At 56.2% G+C, this 14,283-nt stretch overlaps 5 protein-coding genes across 5 annotated transcripts; 3 read left to right on the top strand and 2 right to left on the bottom strand.

Moving 5' to 3' along the window:
• Positions 1-37: 37 nt before the first annotated feature.
• F5Z01DRAFT_663054 (Sodium/hydrogen exchanger family-domain-containing protein) lies at positions 38-2,725 on the top strand. Its single transcript, XM_046264006.1, has 4 exons — positions 38-382; positions 431-466; positions 523-669; positions 718-2,725. Exons 1-4 carry the CDS (start codon positions 337-339, stop codon positions 2,439-2,441), a joined length of 1,953 nt encoding a protein of 650 aa, XP_046115468.1. The 5' UTR covers positions 38-336; the 3' UTR covers positions 2,442-2,725.
• F5Z01DRAFT_269179 (uncharacterized protein) lies at positions 2,556-8,015 on the bottom strand. Its single transcript, XM_046258666.1, has 3 exons — positions 7,751-8,015; positions 7,482-7,643; positions 2,556-7,384 (listed from the first exon to the last, which is right to left on the bottom strand). The coding sequence occupies exons 1-3, from the start codon at positions 7,810-7,812 to the stop codon at positions 2,677-2,679; spliced, it is 4,932 nt and encodes a 1,643-aa protein (XP_046115467.1). The 5' UTR covers positions 7,813-8,015; the 3' UTR covers positions 2,556-2,676.
• Positions 8,016-8,497: 482 nt separating this feature from the next.
• F5Z01DRAFT_269070 (uncharacterized protein) lies at positions 8,498-9,082 on the top strand. Its single transcript, XM_046258663.1, has one exon. It carries the CDS (start codon positions 8,580-8,582, stop codon positions 8,883-8,885), a length of 306 nt encoding a protein of 101 aa, XP_046115466.1. The 5' UTR covers positions 8,498-8,579; the 3' UTR covers positions 8,886-9,082.
• F5Z01DRAFT_269083 (uncharacterized protein) lies at positions 8,988-10,186 on the top strand. The gene has a single exon (XM_046258664.1). The coding sequence runs from the start codon at positions 9,090-9,092 to the stop codon at positions 10,101-10,103; it is 1,014 nt and encodes a 337-aa protein (XP_046115465.1). The 5' UTR covers positions 8,988-9,089; the 3' UTR covers positions 10,104-10,186.
• F5Z01DRAFT_663045 (uncharacterized protein) lies at positions 10,138-14,250 on the bottom strand. Its single transcript, XM_046264005.1, has one exon. It carries the CDS (start codon positions 13,926-13,928, stop codon positions 10,269-10,271), a length of 3,660 nt encoding a protein of 1,219 aa, XP_046115464.1. The 5' UTR covers positions 13,929-14,250; the 3' UTR covers positions 10,138-10,268.
• Between the last annotated feature and the right edge of the window lie 33 nt (positions 14,251-14,283).

Below are 14,283 nucleotides of genomic sequence, written 5' to 3'. Positions count from 1 at the left end.
GGGGTCAAATGACGGAAGCCTATTTACGCACCTCGACAAGCTGCCACATCAACCACAGCGACGTGTCCAAAAGACAACTCGAGCCCACTACCTCACACGATACGATCTCGAAGACAGTCGCACGTACAAAACCTGTGATTTGCGACCCTACAAAGTCCTCCATCACCCCGATTGTTCGACCTTATCCAGACTCTGGGCTGGCTTCCCCCCCGATCCATGATCGCATCGCTTGCGGCGTGAGGCTCGTCGAGCTCGAGCGATTTGTCGACAAAACACCTCTCCCACCCTTCCCCCGAACCGAAATCTCGTTGTGCGAGGCTCGCATACTAGGTCGTCATGTTGGACCCCAGTGATCTCGTCAAAGTCAGCGAGCAATTGCTTCGTGCGCATCCTACCCTCGCCTCAGGGGAAACAGACTAACAGCGACCAGGACGAGCGAGCGACGACGAAGATGCCGACCCCGAAGGTGCGTTGACGATCCAACAACACAGAAGATACAATTATAGACTAATGGCGCAACAGAGGGGGACTCGGCCCAGAAGGAGCTCTTTGCGGCATGGGCGCTCTTCATCTCCATCATGCTCCTCATCGTCGCTTTCTTCACCAGCTACCTACTCCAGCAGAAGAAGGTCACCGCTATCCACGAGACGGTCATCTCCATTTTTGCTGGTCAGTGGTCGCCCATTGGCATATTTGTTCCATGACTGACAGTAGCAGGCATGACCGTCGGCCTCATCCTCGTCATCACGCCGGGCGACTCGATCCGGAACCTCATCAGCTTTGACTACCAGATCTTCTTCAACCTCCTCCTCCCGCCCATCATTCTCGCTTGCGGCTACGAACTCCACCAGGCCAACTTCTTCCGCAACTTTGGCATCATTGTCACCTTTGCCTTTGCCGGCACGTTCCTCTCGGCCGTCGTCATCGGGCTGATCCTGTGGCTCTTTGCGCTCGTCCCAGGCAGCATCCAGATGAGTTTTGTGGACGCCATCTCGGTCGGCGCCACGCTTTCTGCCACGGATCCGGTCACCATTCTGGCCATCTTCAACACGTACAAGGTGGACCCCAAGCTATACACCATCATTTTCGGCGAGTCCATCCTCAACGACGCTATTGCTATCGTCATCTTTGAAACGGCGCAAAAGTACAAAAAGGGCGACGCGGACAGCTACGGCATCCTGTCCTTCTTTGAGGGTATTGGCATCTTCTTGATTGTCTTCTTCGGCTCCCTCCTGATCGGCGTGGTTGTCGGTGTCGGGACGGCGTTGCTGCTCAAGTTCACCTACGTCCGCCGTTTCCCGAAGATCGAGTCTTGCCTCATCGTCCTCATCGCCTACGCAACGTACTTCTTCTCCCACGGCCTGCACATGTCCGGTATCGTGTCGCTGCTCTTCTGCGGCATCACGCTCAAGCACTATGCCTACTTCAACATGTCCCGCCGGACGCAGCTCACGACAAAATTTATCTTCCAGGTCATGTCACAGCTGTCAGAGAATTTCATCTTCATCTACCTCGGACTGGCTTTGTTCACGGACAGCGCGCTGTCCTTCCAGCCGCCGCTGATCATTGTCACTGTCTGCGCGGTCTGCGCTGCTCGTTGGGTCGCCGTCTTTCCTCTCTCGAAAGCGATCAACTGGACTATCAAGTACCGAGCCCGACGCCGTGGGCTAGAAGTGGATGACGAGCTGCCTTACAACTACCAGGCCATGCTGTTCTGGGCGGGTCTTCGTGGTGCTGTCGGCGTCGCCTTGGCTGCGCTACTGACGGGCGACAATTCGTACGCCTTGCGCGCCACTGTCCTGGTTGTGGTCGTCTTGACTGTCATCATTTTTGGCGGCACCACCGCTCGTATGCTGGAGATTCTGGGTATCAGGACGGGTGTCGTCGAAGAGATCGACTCTGACGACGAATTCGACATTGAGAATTTTGGCGGTGGTATGCATGCAAAGCGCACAGGCGGAATTGGATACACGCCTCGCCGCAACGGCTCTACCGTGCCCCTGGGCACCTTGGACCCAACGACCGGCGAGGCCGCCTACGTGTCCGGCGCCAACTCTCCAGCGGCACGCTCCCACTCCAACCCGCTGAGCAGGAAGAACTCGGTGCGCGAGTTTGAGCGCGCCGACCTGCTCGGTCGCCCTGGCGGCCCCTCCCACGACGGCGCCGACGACGACGATGACTTTGGCTCCGACATTGATACATCCGACCTGCCTCCTCCGGCACGTCGCTCGCCCTTACCGCCGCGCAACACGGATTCCGCCTTCATGTCACCCGAGGCCTCGACAACACCTACGGCATCCGGCATGACGGCGACGGGTGCCATACGGCAGCTCTGGCAAGCGGAAGACCCAGCAGGTCTATTTCGACAGCTGGATGAGGATTACATCAAGCCTAAGCTGCTGTTGCACGGGGACAAGAGCCATCACGGCGGGCCGAGTTGAATGCGTATCTATACTAGTTGGGAAACGAGGGATGATCGAATAGATGTACATTGTTTCATTGTTAGTACGAGATGGCGTCTTGGAAATAGAATTCATGCATGGTTCAAGTTGGAGCACGCGCATGTTTAGTGAGGCTTTGTATTAACTTGTACATATTCCTTGTTTTGCTAGCTACTCATCCTCATGGTAGCCACCGTAAGGGGGCGCAAAGACGCGACACCTTCCTTCATGGTGTTTACTGAGCAGTCGGCGTGGCAGCCTCGCTACTTTGCCTAACCACAGGCGGCGACTGCTGTTGCTGGCCTGCTTGCTGCTGCTGTTGCTGCTGCTGAGCCTGCGCGGCCTGTTGTTGCTGCTGCTGGGCGGCTTGAGCTTGTTGCTGCTGTCGCAAAAGCTGCGCATACTGATGTGGACTTGTGGTCGCGCCAATGTTGCCTGCTGCGATACCCATCTGCGCTTGGTTGGCCTGGCCACCGCCATTTGAGACGCCCGCCGCGGAGGACATGGCATTCTGCCTCTGTTGGTGCTGGAAAGCCTTGAGCATATGGTCCATAGCCAGCTGTCTTGCTTGATCAGGCTTCACAGTAGGGTTCTTTTGACGAATCTGTGCCTCCAGCTGCTGCAGCTGTGCCTGGAACGGGGCTGGCAGAGTAGTCGCGCGGGAAGCCGAGCCTGGCGAAGCAGTGTACACACTCTGTTGCGCGGCCTGAGGGGAGGCCTGCCCATTAGCGCCGTTGTTCACTTGATTGAACGCCGTCATCATCCCTTGTTGGTTGTTGTTGGCGAAGTTTTGGTAATTCATGCCTTGAATGCCGTTGGCTACGCCATTGACGAGACCGTTGGCCATGTTTGGTGAGGGCGAGTGCTGAACATTGTGGGCAGATGGGGGCCTTGGTGTTCCGCCGTTGCTGCCTTGCTGCTGCTGCGGCTGGCCCTGCACTTGCATATGCTGCTGCTGGGCTTGAACAGCTTGCCTTTGCTGTTCCGATAGCTGCCGGGCCCTCATCACCATGTTCGGGTCCGGCTGCTGCTGACCACCCTGCTGCTGACCCTGTGCCATGTGCTGTTGCTGGCTCTGATGTTGCGGAGGCATCGCAACCCGCTGGGGACCTTGCATGGCCTGCATGTTTTGCATCTGTGGGTGCTGGGCACCACCATTCATATGCGCGACTGGGGCGTGACCACCGACTTGCGAATTGGGCACCATACCATTTGGAGGCAGTGGCATGGCCATGCGAGCTTGAGGCTGCCTCCCGTTGTTCATGCCTGCCTGTTGGGGAGGACGCGGCTGACCGTTTGGACCGCCTTGAAGTTGTTGTTGCTGCTGCTGCTGAGGATGCTGGCCATTAGAACCGGGACGAGATCCAGGTGTGCCTGGAGGCAATTGCCCATGTGCCTGAACTTGTTGCGCTCGGGCTTGCATGGCAGCGGCCTGTGCAGACGATGCGTCAGAAGTCTGTTTAGACGGAAGACCCGAACGAGAGCTTACCCGTCTTGCAGCATTGTTGCTGGTAGCAAAGTTTGACAACTTCTCGGCAAGCTCCTGATCTTTCCTCCAACGCTGCAGGCTGTACTCCTGAGGCGTCTTACACGCTCCACGGACTGGCTGCTGCATCATGTTCGGTCGGTTCGCAGCATTCTGCTGCGCCGTCTGCGCGGCCTGGTCACTCTTTTGCTTGGCCAATTCGCGTTTCTTAGCCAGCTTCCGCATGGCATCAAGCAGAGTCAAATGCTTCTGGTTTCGTCGGCGCTCCACGCGCATGGGCACTGTTGTGCGTCGTCTCATGGGCTGAGGCTGACCACCATTTGCTGCTGCCGTTTGTTCCCTTGCGGCTTGCTGGTGTGCAACGACGCGCTGTGCGGCCTCAATCCTACTTTGGTACGCCTTGAAGTAGACTGTCTTCTGCATGTCGGACGGGAGACCCTCTAGCTGGATCCAACGCTCAAAACACTCCCATGTCGTACGCCTTTCTGCTCCTGAGGAGTAGAGGGACTTACTCTCCAACATGCTCGAGATCAAAGGCCAGTTGTACGAATACTCACGCACAAGGCTACGAAGATGGTCATCTTCCGCTTGCGTCCACATGGATGGCGAACGGTGTTCGTAAAAGCTCTGAAGTGGCATTTGATGGTCGGTGGGTGGCCGAAACTGGTGGCCTGCGTGAATTCTGTCGCGAATAGGCTTCATTTCTGGTCGGAACAGAGCAACTTCGTCGGTAATGGGCGGTAGCTGGGCATACACTGCCGGTTCATTAAGGAAAGGGGCGTCGTCCTCATCATCAGAATCTTCATGGTGGTAGTTGTAACGGCTGCGTTTGCGAGGTGGCCCTTCGTTCGTCAACCTCATCTGTCCCTCCACATATTTGCTCAGAGGCAAAGCTGGTCGTCGCCATCGTGCATCGGGGTCGAATTGTGGCGCCAAAGGGTCGTATTGGGGAATCTTCAAAGGCGGGCAATACATCGGCAGTTCTTCCAGTAATTGATCTGCTGCGGCGGAGCGCCGGAGGCCAAAGACAACGTCATCCTCCTCCAGCGCAAAAATGGCGGATGGCGCCGCGGTTTCGGGGAAGACATCTGCAAGTTCATCAACAACCCGCGGCGAGGCGGCATTGTCATGTACCAGATCAGGCGTTGGCTCCTTGCCCTCAGCCATAGAGATGTCCTCGACTTCTGCATCGTCCTTGGAAGGGATCCGCGCGTTGACCTGCATCGACTTCCTCTCCTCAGGGGTCGCAACACACCACTCAGCGCATGCTTGGGCAAAGTTGCGAGCAACGGCCATCTTCCACTTGCGCTCTTCTCTGAAATCTGTACGCATCCATTTAGCTTCGCGAATGACAACGTCCCACTGACTGGCGGGTCTCGTAGGCTCTGGGGCTCGTTTCGGCTGCCGTAATGTCCATTTATCGCTGCTTTGAAGGTGATAAACCCGGTGCAGAACCTTGCAGGCCTGATGGTCTTGGATCGTCATGAGCGACTCACTCGTGGAGAAGGTCTTATTGGCGTGGTAGAGCATCTTCTCCAAAGGCTGCATCCATTGTGACCCACGAGCAAACCCCTGAATGAACAGGGGCATGTAATAATCATCAATAGGCTGAGCGGATTCCTTGTTTCCGACAGTAAGCTCGCTCTCATCTATTCGCTGAGGCTGCTTCCCAAAGAGCACAGCAGAAACCTGCCCCTTGGGCCTGTCTTTGCGCATGGATGAGACGCGTCGGCTTCGTGGTGTCGGCGATTGCGACATTGATGTAAAGGGCGTGAGCTGGTGGTCGCGAGCCTCCGAATGCCTGTCAGCACTGCTATCCTGTGCAGCAAGGCTGCTGACAATCTCACTGACAGACTTCGGACGCATAGCACCGGATGACACTCTTGTGACAGCGCGCTCTGCCACGGGTGGCTCGTCGTTTGTTTTCGCACTGGCACTGATATTGACAGTAGATGGTGTCGATTCTCCTTCAGTCGCATCTTTGGTGGTTGGAGGCTCCACCCGACTCGTCTGTGGCACAGCCTTGGGTTTTGTGTCTTTCGGTCCTGAAGAGGCATCGACATCCATGCGATCAACGGACACGTCGCGACTGTCGGGGATTTCAAGCGAAATTGTTGGATCTGTGCTCTTTTGTGCAAGCGCGAACTCAAGAGCGGGGGCCTTCGGCTCAACGGGAGCAGTAGGCACACCTTTAACCTCAACGCTGGCCGCTTTGCTAGTTGGGGCTTCATGTGGTGCCTTGCTCGCAGTACCGCTCTCAGCAACACCCTGGCTTTCCTGCGCAGCTATTTTCGCTTCTGTCGATTGTCGAGATTCGCGCAACAGCTGGTCCTCTGCAGACTCCACAGCGTCCTCGGGCCCGGGTATTGTCGATTCCGTTGTTCTGGCTCCGACAGAAGCAGCCGTAGGTATTCCCTTGTCCTGGGCCTGCGTCCTGTCCTTCTCCTTCTCTGGCCCTGGCTCTTCATAGTGGGATGGCTCATGATCAGGACTAGTATCAGTCGAGACATCGTGTGCGGCCGGGGTAGTCGCACTGGGCGCTATGGATTCGGGCGACGAAGGGGCATCGGGCATACGAGTATCGACAACAACAGAGTCGGAGGGCTTCCCGAGTATCGGTTGGGCTTGTGCCTGACTGATATTCTGCGGGCCTGTAGCCGGCGGTGGAGGTGGCCCGGGCCTCTGCGGCGCAAGAGGCTTTGTCGCGTCTGTAGGGGAGCCCTTCGTTCCAGGTGGGAAGCTCACTTGCTGAGGCCGTCGTCCAGATAGCCCATCGGTCGGTGTCCCTGCTCCTTCGCTTCTCGATGTAGCGTGAGCTGCCGGCGATGGCGATACTCCATTCGTGGTGCCTTTCGGTTCAGTGCTGATGGGTCTTGCAATCGCATTTGCGGCTGGCGTCGGTGGCGCTGGTGCAATTGGTCGTGGAGCATGCACAGGTATAGACTCTTTCGCCGCGATCTTCTTCGGTGGCAGTGGCCGCGGCACTGGCTGCTGCAGGGTCGGTATGGTGGTCGTGGCAGGCTGTGGTGGAGCACCAGCGGGTGTGGGCTGAGGCGTCGGCTTCTTATGAGGCTGCTGAACAGACACAGGAGGCGTCCCGGGTTTCTGAGCGAGATGCGCCGGTCCCGTTGACGGAGGTCGGGGCACAATCGGGGTAGCAGCGGCTGCTCGAGGTGTCGGAGGTTTCGCATCGGATGGTCTCTGACCCGTTGGTGATATCCTCTGGGCCGGGGGAGGGGGCGTCGGTGTTGCTGTTACTGTCGAAGCTGTACCAGGCGATACTTTTCGATGCGACCCTCGACTCGTCTGCGGCGAGGCGTGGCGCCTGTGTTCGGTCGCAGGTATGGGCAGTGTCGTGATCGGCGCATTGTATCCCAGAAGTGACAGCGATCGAGACAAAATATCGAACGGAAGTTGGTGTCGCGTCGGGATGCTCGACTCGTGGAACTTCTTGGCCCTACGAAACACATGTCAGTCGCATCAAACCCGGCAAACACCTGCAAACACGCGCCGGATTGCGCATAAGTGGGTGGAAAACAATTGCCCCAACGTACGATGATATTTGATTGTGTTCGAGGAACGCTGCTTCGGCCGGTGTTGAGGCGGACACGTCGTTGTTTGTGGCGACGACTCCATCGTTGGAAGGCTCCGCTGCTGCACCGGTCGCGACCGCGAACAGCTCGCGCAGCTTCCTTTTGCGAGTGGTTACAATTGCACTGCAGGGTGTCAGTAAACTATATGTGGTATCAAACGATGCAGAAAAATCCGGTGCATTGATTGAACCAAATTTTGAGCTTATCGCATCGACTTTGGGGTCGCATACTTGTTGTAATCCCTCTTGCTTTGAAGGAGTTTCGAGAGGTCCTTGTGGCCAACCTCACTCATAGCATCGGCGGCGGCGACATCCGTTTTCAATTAAACGGATGGGCCAGGTAATTCGATGAGCCTAATCGATTCGATAGCCCTCGGTCGCAGTCGATGAAAATCGTGGGTGAGGGCGTTGTATTGATGAGTTTCTGCTGTCTCTTCGCTGCGACGGTCGCCAGATACCAAGGGGACTGCTCAAAGGGGTGCGGTGCCAACGGTACAGGTTGCTTGATTGACAGAATCCAATGAGAGCAAATTTTCGGGGCGTCTGGCCTTTGCGGGCTTTGGGGGGCTCCGCTCTTGCCTGGCTCTTGGAAGACGTGAGGAGATGTCGCTGATCCTCGGACGCTAGTCTTCTGTAGGGCAAGCGCCTGTGAAAATACAGCCCGCTACATGGCGATCCATGAAAGGTAGTGCCAAACTGAGTTTCGTGCACCGGAAGCGGCGGTTGGCCAGCCGCGATGGAGTCGGTATGCGTACCAAACTCTATTCGCAAGTCTACACTTTACACTTTACAGTGACTATCTTGATAACGCGTACGCATCATCGACTCATGAGATATTTGAAATTGTGCACCAAGGTTCAGCATTTGGGCTATCACATCCCGCCTTCTCTCCCTAAATCATGTTGGTTCTTGAAAGAAGCAAGAACGCACGCCCGTCTTGATGGAATATGCGGTGGGTACTCACAAGCGACCAAATCCAATGACGACTCTCTGGCGCAGAGGTATCCATCACTATTGACCCCGAGTCAGCCTAGCGTCGGTGAGGCACCGGGGTCCATAGATGGTCACAGCACGTCTTCCTTTGGTTCTTAGGTTCGTTGCTTTCATCATAAAGTCGTGTGATCAAATTAGTCGCTCCAAACGAAGTGTCCGATTCATTCGTTGGCTGGCAAGCTGTGACCACTGTTTTGGTAAGAACAAAATGTTGGAAATGAGACGACGACCTAATACGCTGGATTCCTGTCTGATCATCCATTTCTTCCCTACAAAGCCAGACGCAATGCACCTACAGTACTCCGTGCTTCTAACAGAGAAGACCCATAAACACAAACCTTCACAAACTGTCATCCTGAGAATTAGATGCTAATAGTATTTGAGAGTACGGAGGAAAGAAGCAAATTGTGACTTACAGCGGCTCGTCACTTGCTCCACTGTGTCAGCCACATGCCCCAGCAGCGCCCCAGCCACTCTTAGCTCCTCCAGCCACACATGACATCTTTCGTGTCTATCAGACATCTGATAGCAAAACTTCCAGACCATCTTTTAGTTTGCACATGCACACATCGCCAACATGTCCGGACCTCCTAAACCACGGATCGCAATCTCCCTTGGATCCTCCAGGCCCGCGCCATCCTCCAAACCTCGTGCGCACCCACCATCTACGTTAGGCAAACGGCCCCATCCCTCATCTTTCGGCCACGACTCCGACTCGGAAGACGATGCGCCGCCCCAACAGGAAGCCATCACAGGCTTCGGCGTGAATGGCGCTGAATCGAGGCACGCGAAGAAAAAGCAAGAGAAGAAGGAGGAGTACGTCATTCCGCGACTGGAGAACACATGGAAAGGCGGCAAACGACAACGCAGCGGGCTGCCGGGCCAGGACAACGGGCACGACGTGAAAGTCAAACCAGAACGGGAAGAGGAGCCGACTATCAAATGGGGTCTGACGGTGAAAGAGAAGAAAGATCCGGAGATGGAACACGAGCAGGACGACCAAGCAAAGGAGGAGCAAGACGCGTGGCCGATCAAGAAGGAAGAGGAGGCGCCTCTGACCGACGACCAACGGGCCCTCAACGCCTTGACGGGCGTCAAAGAAGAGCAAAACGACCTCGTGATACCCACAGAAACAGACGCGTATAGGAAAGCACTGGACACCGTTGGCGATAACATGACACAAGAGGACTACGACGCATTACCCGAGGACTTTGACGCGGGCCGCGCAATGCTGCTCGGGATGGGATGGGACGGCAAGGAGCGCGGCGGTGGAAAGAAGGAGGTCAAGCGCAGACCGAAGCTCATGGGTCTCGGCGCAAAGAAGCTTGACGGAAAGGAAGATCTGGAAGGATGGGATCAGAAAGCTGGGAAGAGGGATAACCGGCCCCCGCGACTCAAGGATCATCGCAGAGAGGAAGAGTTGAGGAAAGAGGCGAGGCGGGGGAGAGACAGCTACAAGAATGAGAGGGATCGTGAGAAGGAGAGCAATGGCGGACACTACAGGGAGGACAGGAAAGATCGCGAGAGAGACTCGGACAGGAGACACCGCGACAGACATCATGACGACCGGCGGCATCGCTCGCGGTATTAACAAATAGATGAGTGATGTATATTGAGAATGGGAATGGTATATCAATGCAGTATAACGCCGACCTATGGCAAACCGCATACGCCGACGCTATGAAACGGACCAAAACGTGTCCCATCAAAAAATGAACTCCCTCAAGTAACAAACACCCGTGCGTCAGCGCACTCACTAGTCCTGGTTCCATTCGCAACGCTGTGGCATAATATCCTGCTTCTTCCCCTTGTCCTTGTCATCCTTCTTCAGACTCTTTGCCCGCTGACGACCCGGGGCATTGCTTCGACTGCGGTCGCGACCCCAGCTGAAGACTTTCTTTCCGCTGGAGCGCCTGCTCTCGCGCATTTCATCCTCTGTTGGGGGATGGATGACGCTCTCGAGCGACTCGCCACGCTTCAGTGCCCCCAAGGCTCGTTTCGCAATGTCCATGTCCTCGAAGAGCATCCCCGTGTCAAGGAGGACTCGGTCGAGCTGGCCCGCAAGGCCTCGCTGCCTCTCCTCGTGGGCGATCGCCCCGCAGAGGTCCCTGTAGACATTGTACGCAGTGACGACGTCCTTCTCGAGTCGTTTCCGTCCCGCCGGGTCCAAAGTCTGCGCCTCCCTCTGTCCCTGGATGATGCGCGCCCTACGTATGAACTTGGAAGGGGACTTTGTCCGTTTTGCTTGCTGTGCCAGACCTTTGAGGGTATATCCCCACGGGCCCACGATGGCCGCCGTGTTCTTGAGAACGAGACCCATGAGGCCCATACCCGTCCCTTTGATCACGCCCACAACGCCGCGACTCTTGGCGCCGCGGTAGGGTAGCCGAACGAGGCCAGTCCAGCCGTCGTACACTCCGTAGACAAATTCTTTTCTTGCGGCTCGGAGACCGGACCGGATGCCTGTGATCCGGATAGGCTTACGCACAGTGTCGTCGCCGTATAAGCGTGGCGCATTGTGGAAGCCTTGCGCCAGAGCCAAAGCGAGATCAACAGGCGCCATGGCGAGAGCAGTCGCGGTGAGCCCGACCCCTTCGGTGACGTCGTCAACAAACTCGCCGTGGAGTTCGTTGGTTGTCGCAGTTCTGGATCGCTGTAAAGCCGTGTCGAGATTCTCGCGCGAAGCATCCTGCTGGGCGGCGATTTGCGCGTTTTCTTCTTCATGCTGTGCCGCCAGCCTCTTCTTCTCCCTTTTTCTGTCCTGTCGCTTCCGGTATCGTTTCGACGTCCGAGCTAGCCTTACCGGGACACTGCCCACGCCTTTGGCGGCATTGCCAAAGGTATGAGTTAAAGACCCAGCAATGCCGGTGACAGGCTCGCCTGGACCTTCAAAGTCGTTCCACTCTTGATGCCGTATCAGCCGCAGGTTCTTCCATTTGGTGAAACCAGCATCGACAAGCATGTCCGCTGCCAAAGGTGACAGCTTGACATCTGTGTGCTTTGGTTGCCAGGCAGCAATCCTGTCCCTGAAAATGGAGCATCGCATCGTCCTCGGTCCTCTGAGGTTCAAATGACGGTGGAAAGCCCTGACAGCATTATGGGCGCCATCTCCCTCCGCCTCAATGTTGCGAGCGATCTCCTCTGCGGCCATCCGTGCCTCATCGGTGAGACAGTATTTGATGCCTTCGGCCAGAGTATCCGCGGTCAAGCTTTTGTAGGGCACTGGCTCGGGTCCAACTTTAGCGTTGGAGATCATGCTCCCCCAGAAATGCTGGTCGCCAAAAAAGGGCACAACCATGGTAGGCTTGCCCAGCTTCAAGGCAATGGCTGTTGTGCCAGCGCCTCCGTGAATAACGCAGGCCTTGATCTTGGGAAACAGCCAATCGTGCGGCGTGTTCTCGAGCATGAAGATGTTGTCGGGTGTGTTCTTGCTCCCGAGGCCACCCCAGCCGCGAGAAACAAGCGCGCGAACACCAGCCTTTTCGACGGCTTCGAAGATCATCTCGGTGAACCTGTCCGCGTCATCGACGACAATGGAGCCAAAGCCAATGTAAATCGGTTCTTCACCTGCAGCAAGGAATTCCTCCAAATCTTTAGGGGGCTTGAAACTCGAGGCAAGATCCAGGTAGACGAAACCAGAGATGTCTATATGGTTTCCCCAGTCACGAGGCTTTGGAACAAGTCCAGGAGACCACATGTATGTGAAGGGTACATGAAGACGATATGTCGCTCCTGGCGCCCAGAGTGTCGAGACGGGATCGAGGGCCAATGTCTTTACCCGGAAGTCGTTGATCAGATCGCCGAGACCTTGCCACACCATCATCTCTACCATGGGGTAGGAGATGAAGTTTGTGTAGCCTGGATCGACGTTGCTCTTCTTGATGCTTGCGAGCGGGTGTGGGAAAGCCTGAGTGGGCGTGTAGGGGAAAGTGAACATGAGATGCAAGGGAATTCCCAATGCTTCCGCGCAATGAACATGCGCAAATGACGGTGGATTTGCAATGATGGCATCCGCCACAAAAGGCTCGCGCGTGCCCATCATTTTCAGGTTCTGCTTGTCCTTCTCGTCATCTGTGGCGTTGACGCACGCGCGCCAGAAACCATCAAACATTTCGGCCATGGCAGTCCTTCGTTTGCCAATGTCGCCAGCGCGTACTGTCTCCAGGCTTGGAATCATGCCTGGATTCTTCACCATGAACGCCATGAGCTCAGAGGGATCACCGCCCACAGAGAAGAACTCCAGACCAGAATCGCGCTCTACGTATTCCCGGAAAGCAGGGTGCGTCGCAAGACGTACTCGATGGCCGTACTCCTCTTTCAAGACCTTACCAATTTTGAGAAATGGCTGTACATCGCCTCGCGAGCCAATTACCATGATAACAATGTTCAGCTTCGGTCTCGGGGAAAGGTCTTCGGTTGTAAAGCTCGACGCCGGAGAGAGGCGGGTATCGGGTGATTTGATTCTTGATGTAAGTGCGTCCCCCTCCTTGGGAGGCTTCATTTTGCTGATGGCTGCGCCTAGAGCTTTGGCGATGTAGCCGGTGCCAGCGGTCTCATTGACTGTGATTCTCAGACGACCGTCTTTCTTGACCTTGCCCTTGCTCTGGTAGTTTTCGTTGCCTACCAAGAACTTTCTGTATCGGTCGTCTGCATCGGCTCCGCCGAGTAGGTTGTCCTTCCTATTGCTGGTTTGATTGCCGCGTTTCGCCTTCGCTCCTCGCTCAGCGCGCGTGGTTGCTGTGGCGGCAGCTTCTTCATCATCGCCACCGTCGTCGTCGGAGGAGGAGGATGAGCTCGACACGTACTCCTCTTCTGTGCGAGACCAGATTGCTGTGTTGAGGTAGGACGTGCCTGCGCGACGGATGGCGGGTGGAGTGTATGGTGCCTGCGCCCTGGATCCTCTCCGATTGATGTCTGTTTGCCAGTCCCGCGGTGCTGATGGTCGTGTGGGCGCACCTCCAGCCCTTCCAGCTGATCCAGACGACTTGACGCGACTCATGACGGGCACGGCAAGCTGCCGATGCCCCGGCGTCGCTGACTTGGACTTGTCAAGCCTCGCAGGCATTGTGCTGCTCTTTCGAGGCGCGGGGGGCGGTGCGAGCTCGTCGTCCGCCGTATCTTCATCGTCATCGTAATCACCGTATCCAACTGCTCGCCCATTCGCCCTGGAAACCTCTCCCTGCCTTGTCCCGTCCTCCTTGAGTGTGTCGCCATTCTCGGGTTTCGAGAGTAAACTGTCCCTGCCCTCTATGATTTCGGGAGAGGTCGTGCTCGTCGGGACGAACCCGGGAAAGGCGAGGTGGCCCTCCTCATCGCGCAAGACGGTGGCCGATTGTCGGTGCTCGTCAGGTCGGTCCACTGGGATGGTTTCGAGGTGAATTTTGCCGTGGTCAGGATCACCACGATGACGCATCATGGCAGTGCGGTCAGGGCGCGAGTACTTCGCCAACTGCCCTGAGGTGGCGTTGTTGATTCCGACGATTCGGTATGTAAACAAGTGCTGATAGATAAGGAATGGCCAAAGGTCAAAGAAATGTAGTCGTACGTAGTTGTCAAGACTTATTATGAAGGAACACGCCAGGCGGAATCAGCTCTCCATGACATCCGAAGGTCTAGACTCAAGGGTCAGGGCCAGGGCAACTGTGAACGTATCACCGACTCTACGCACGAGGTCATGCCTCATTTGTTCTTGCTAGTGTCATTTGGAGAATAGTCAGCCGAAGCTGCCAAAATAGTACGTGATGTCATTATATCGAGACCCGCCCCCCTGC

Source organism: Emericellopsis atlantica, assembly GCF_019669845.1.
Source record: "Emericellopsis atlantica unplaced genomic scaffold F5Z01scaffold_26, whole genome shotgun sequence".
Lineage (NCBI taxonomy): Eukaryota > Fungi > Ascomycota > Sordariomycetes > Hypocreales > Bionectriaceae > Emericellopsis > Emericellopsis atlantica.
Note: the sequence above shows the minus strand (reverse complement) of the source record. Positions and strands in the feature narration are given on the sequence as shown.